Source organism: Montipora capricornis, chromosome 2 (assembly GCF_036669925.1).
Source record: "Montipora capricornis isolate CH-2021 chromosome 2, ASM3666992v2, whole genome shotgun sequence".
Lineage (NCBI taxonomy): Eukaryota > Metazoa > Cnidaria > Anthozoa > Scleractinia > Acroporidae > Montipora > Montipora capricornis.
Window position 1 is genome coordinate 13,892,814 of NC_090884.1, and position 3,576 is coordinate 13,896,389.

At 40.7% G+C, this 3,576-nt stretch overlaps 1 protein-coding gene across 1 annotated transcript; it reads right to left on the reverse strand.

The window, feature by feature from the left end:
* Positions 1–1,885: 1,885 nt before the first annotated feature.
* Positions 1,886–2,624, reverse strand: LOC138038259 (uncharacterized). The gene has a single exon (XM_068884060.1). The coding sequence runs from the start codon at positions 2,591–2,593 to the stop codon at positions 1,886–1,888; it is 708 nt and encodes a 235-aa protein (XP_068740161.1). The 5' UTR covers positions 2,594–2,624.
* Between the last annotated feature and the right edge of the window lie 952 nt (positions 2,625–3,576).

Below are 3,576 nucleotides of genomic sequence, written 5' to 3' on the forward strand. Positions count from 1 at the left end.
CAATTGTTTACCGTGCTATGATGAATGAACAACACGCAGACCCGCCGAGTTCGATACAAAAGTCGAGAACTGGCAAGTAAGTCTAATTTTTGTTTATTAGAAGATTCAATTTCCCGTCCTGGTTAACTATAAGGTTAAAGTGAGTTTAAAGTTTATCTTCGTTGAAAACAAACTAAAACAGATTTCTTTTTTTTTTTCACGCAGTAATGTGATGTACTGGACAAGCGAGCACGATATCCTGTTATGCAGAGAGGTTGTTTCCGACAATCCGTACAAAACAAGAAAGGGTTCGTCGCAAAGAAGCGAAATTTGGGATAGAATAGCCAACACTTTGAATACCTGTCCCAAGCCTGTCTTTGCTGTGGACAAAAGGTCCGTAAGGGATCATGTGGGTATTTTAATTCACCGAATCAAAAAGAAATTGAGAGCTGAGGAAAGGAGCTCGGGCATCGCGCCGCCAGAGCCCACAGAACTTGAAAAATTGGTGGAAGAAATTTTAGCGCTCGAAGAAACAGCTGATGCAGAAATGAAAGAGGACGACGAATGTGTGAAAGGAAAGGCTGAGAAAGAGAGGGCAAAGGCCACAGATATGAGACTTAAAGCACTCGAGAAAGTGTCGGAGACGATGAAGAGACATTCCGATGAAAATGATCAGCAAAAAGTAAAGAAAAGAGAACGGAGAAGTGGCAGCGAGACCATGTTATTCCTGTCCAAAAAAGCGGAAAAAGACCAGGAACTTAAACTTGAGGAACTTCAACTGAAAAAAGAGCAACACGATTTGGATCAAAAACGTCTACAGGCGAGCATTGACCAGCAACGTCAGTTTCAACAACAACAAAGTGAAATGATGCGGCTGACAAGAGCAACAACAACAGCAGCAGCAGCAACTCTCTTAGCATCACAACAACTGATGCTGAGGCAGCAACAAGATCAAACTAAAGCACTGATGAGTTTGTTGGACAAATTTGTGAATAAATAGCCACCTAATTTACTTTAAATTCACAAGTAATGCTGGTAGAACTGTCGTTTGATTTTTAACTGGGCAATTGCAAGCCAGTTTTTATATTTTATTAAATTTTGTGCTTGTTTTGATAAGTGTCACAACAAACGTTTTCTGTCAGCGATCAGTGATTGTATTTCAACAGTGGCACCGCATTTTTCTTGTGCCGAGGATCCCGCCTTTCCTTATTTCCTTTAATAATTGTTATCTCATTGGATGACAGACTCGTTGCCTTAAAATTCCCTTTTATATTTGACATATTCGAAATATTTTCTGGCTAGAAGAGTTGAATAAATTGGTGAAAATTTATATTCTAGATCTGTTGCGTAAACTACAATAAAATTCTGTATTTTCAGTCTGCTATAAAAGCAACTAGTGATACTTCATTTATTTGAAAACATATTTTAAAAAAATCCCTAGGGAATCTAGGGGAGGGAGTATGTAGAGTGGCTGATGAGGAAAAACCTTTTTCCAAGAATAATTGTAGGCCAAATATTAAGGTCACATTTCTAAAATGAAAATCTCTCTTGCATGTGGGTTTAACAGTACTCGTCACTAGATTCAAATCAATGTAACTATTAAGATACAATCAAGGTGTATTTAAAGAATTGTGAGTCTTTTTAGTCCGTAGGCTGTTGTTGTTAATAACTAAAATGAGTAATAACTGCAGAATACCCCCATTAAGGATCCTGAGTCTTGTGCACAAACTCTTTGGTAGTTTGGAAATGCCGGGAATGCACTGTAACAATGAAATGAGCTGAAATTGGGGATATGACATTCTGCAATCTAGTCAAAATAGAATTACGAACAAGTAAGTAGCCGAACACTGATATATATAAAGGTCATGAATTTGGGTCTCTCTGTATTGCATTCGTCTTCAGAAACCTAATTAAAATAGTCCTGGATTTGGAGTGGATCTATTCCAAAAAACTTCGAAGTACTTGATTGATAAAGACAACTGTGAGCGTTTCTTAAGAGCGCACACACAATGTACATTTTGCCAACAGGACTTAAGCCGATTTTTAAGTTTTTCTTGAAATCTAGGAATGCAAAGTAGTTCACGATGTCCCCAAATAGCCATTCTACCGAAACTCTGACTTGGCTCATGGCCTTGTTGAACAGTTCTTCTGCTGATGTCAAATTAGCGCCTTTGAAGGGCCCTTGTAAATGAACACGCAAAGGGTACGCAGGGTCGCCGTAAACGCATAAGGGTGTCCCATCCGGTGCAAACGAGTACTGCGATAATTCTTGCAGAAGTCCTGAGTCAACTAGCATACCACTATCGTGTCTCCTGCCCTCGACTGGACCAAACAGACTTGCGATAAGCCCATTTGGTGTAACTACGGACTGAAACTTTATCCCATGCACCCTCTTATGTCCGTTATAGAGAATTCTCTGGTTTTGATCTGGCTTACATAGGGGTCTCACTGTTCCATCTATGAAACCCCAACAATTTTCGAGTGGAGCTCCCTTATCATGTATAGTGGCAGCAAAATGACGGAGACGGTCCCTGGAAAGCCATGGCTGACATAACTGTGTGAGTAGGTGGCTATATTCATTGAATACATAGTCCATCAAATGGTTTGTAATCATGCAAAGTTGTGGAACAGGTCTCCCGAATCGAGGTACCATATCTGCAAACCGACACGGGTAGGCAAAACGCTTCAACAACGCACTTAAAGCCTCCATTCCGTCCACAAGAACGCCATTGGGGCATTTCATTATGTCTGGAATATCAAGAACTTCTCCAAGTAAATAAATATCGTTCGTAAAAAAGCGAAACTCAGCCTTACACTCATCATCTGTCATAGAATCAAGATCGAAACGACCATACTTCCAGTAAGGAAATTCGAGATTTCCAGAGGAATTTAAATCGCACAACATGTCGAACTCTGTATCATCAATGCTACCATCTTGATATGCAAACAATAAAGCTTCCCTTGCCTCTCTGAATGTTGCCATTGTATAAAGTATAACTGATACCAGCCATAAAACGAAAGTGTATTTGGCAGAGTTTGAAGGATTTGCGCTGCTCTGTCTCTGGGCTGTCGTCGCGTTCGCATCCTTAACTTTGTTTTTCCCGCTTTCGTGACGGCGTTCTCGCCCCGGGCCCTTCTCGGTTTCGATGTTTCAAAACTGCGTCGCGTCCTCGTTCGTAAAGTCCCCATTGATGGATGAGATGCACGAAAAAGATGTAAAAGGTTGGAAGAGCATTTCCAATATGGTAAATTCCCACTTTCTGAAATCCACTGCGAAGCTTGCCAATGCACTCATGAGAGGGTTCTCCAGATCCAAAAAGTTCCTGAAGATACTCTTCAGACAAAAATCTCGGAATGTTTCCATTCTGAAGGACACTTAGTGCCATCATAATGCATGCAAAAACATAGTCATCTGACAGGTGTTCCTTTAGCCCATGGTCAAAGAAGTCCTCTTTATTTGTTGAAGACATAACCGGAAAAATTCTCTCCTAGGCCCCCCCTGCATCAACAGCACCTTCCCCATAAAAAGAGACCTCTAAGGTAAGCCTGGGATTTTCCACTACCTCAAATTCCTCCTTTGCCCTTTGAAAGATGTCT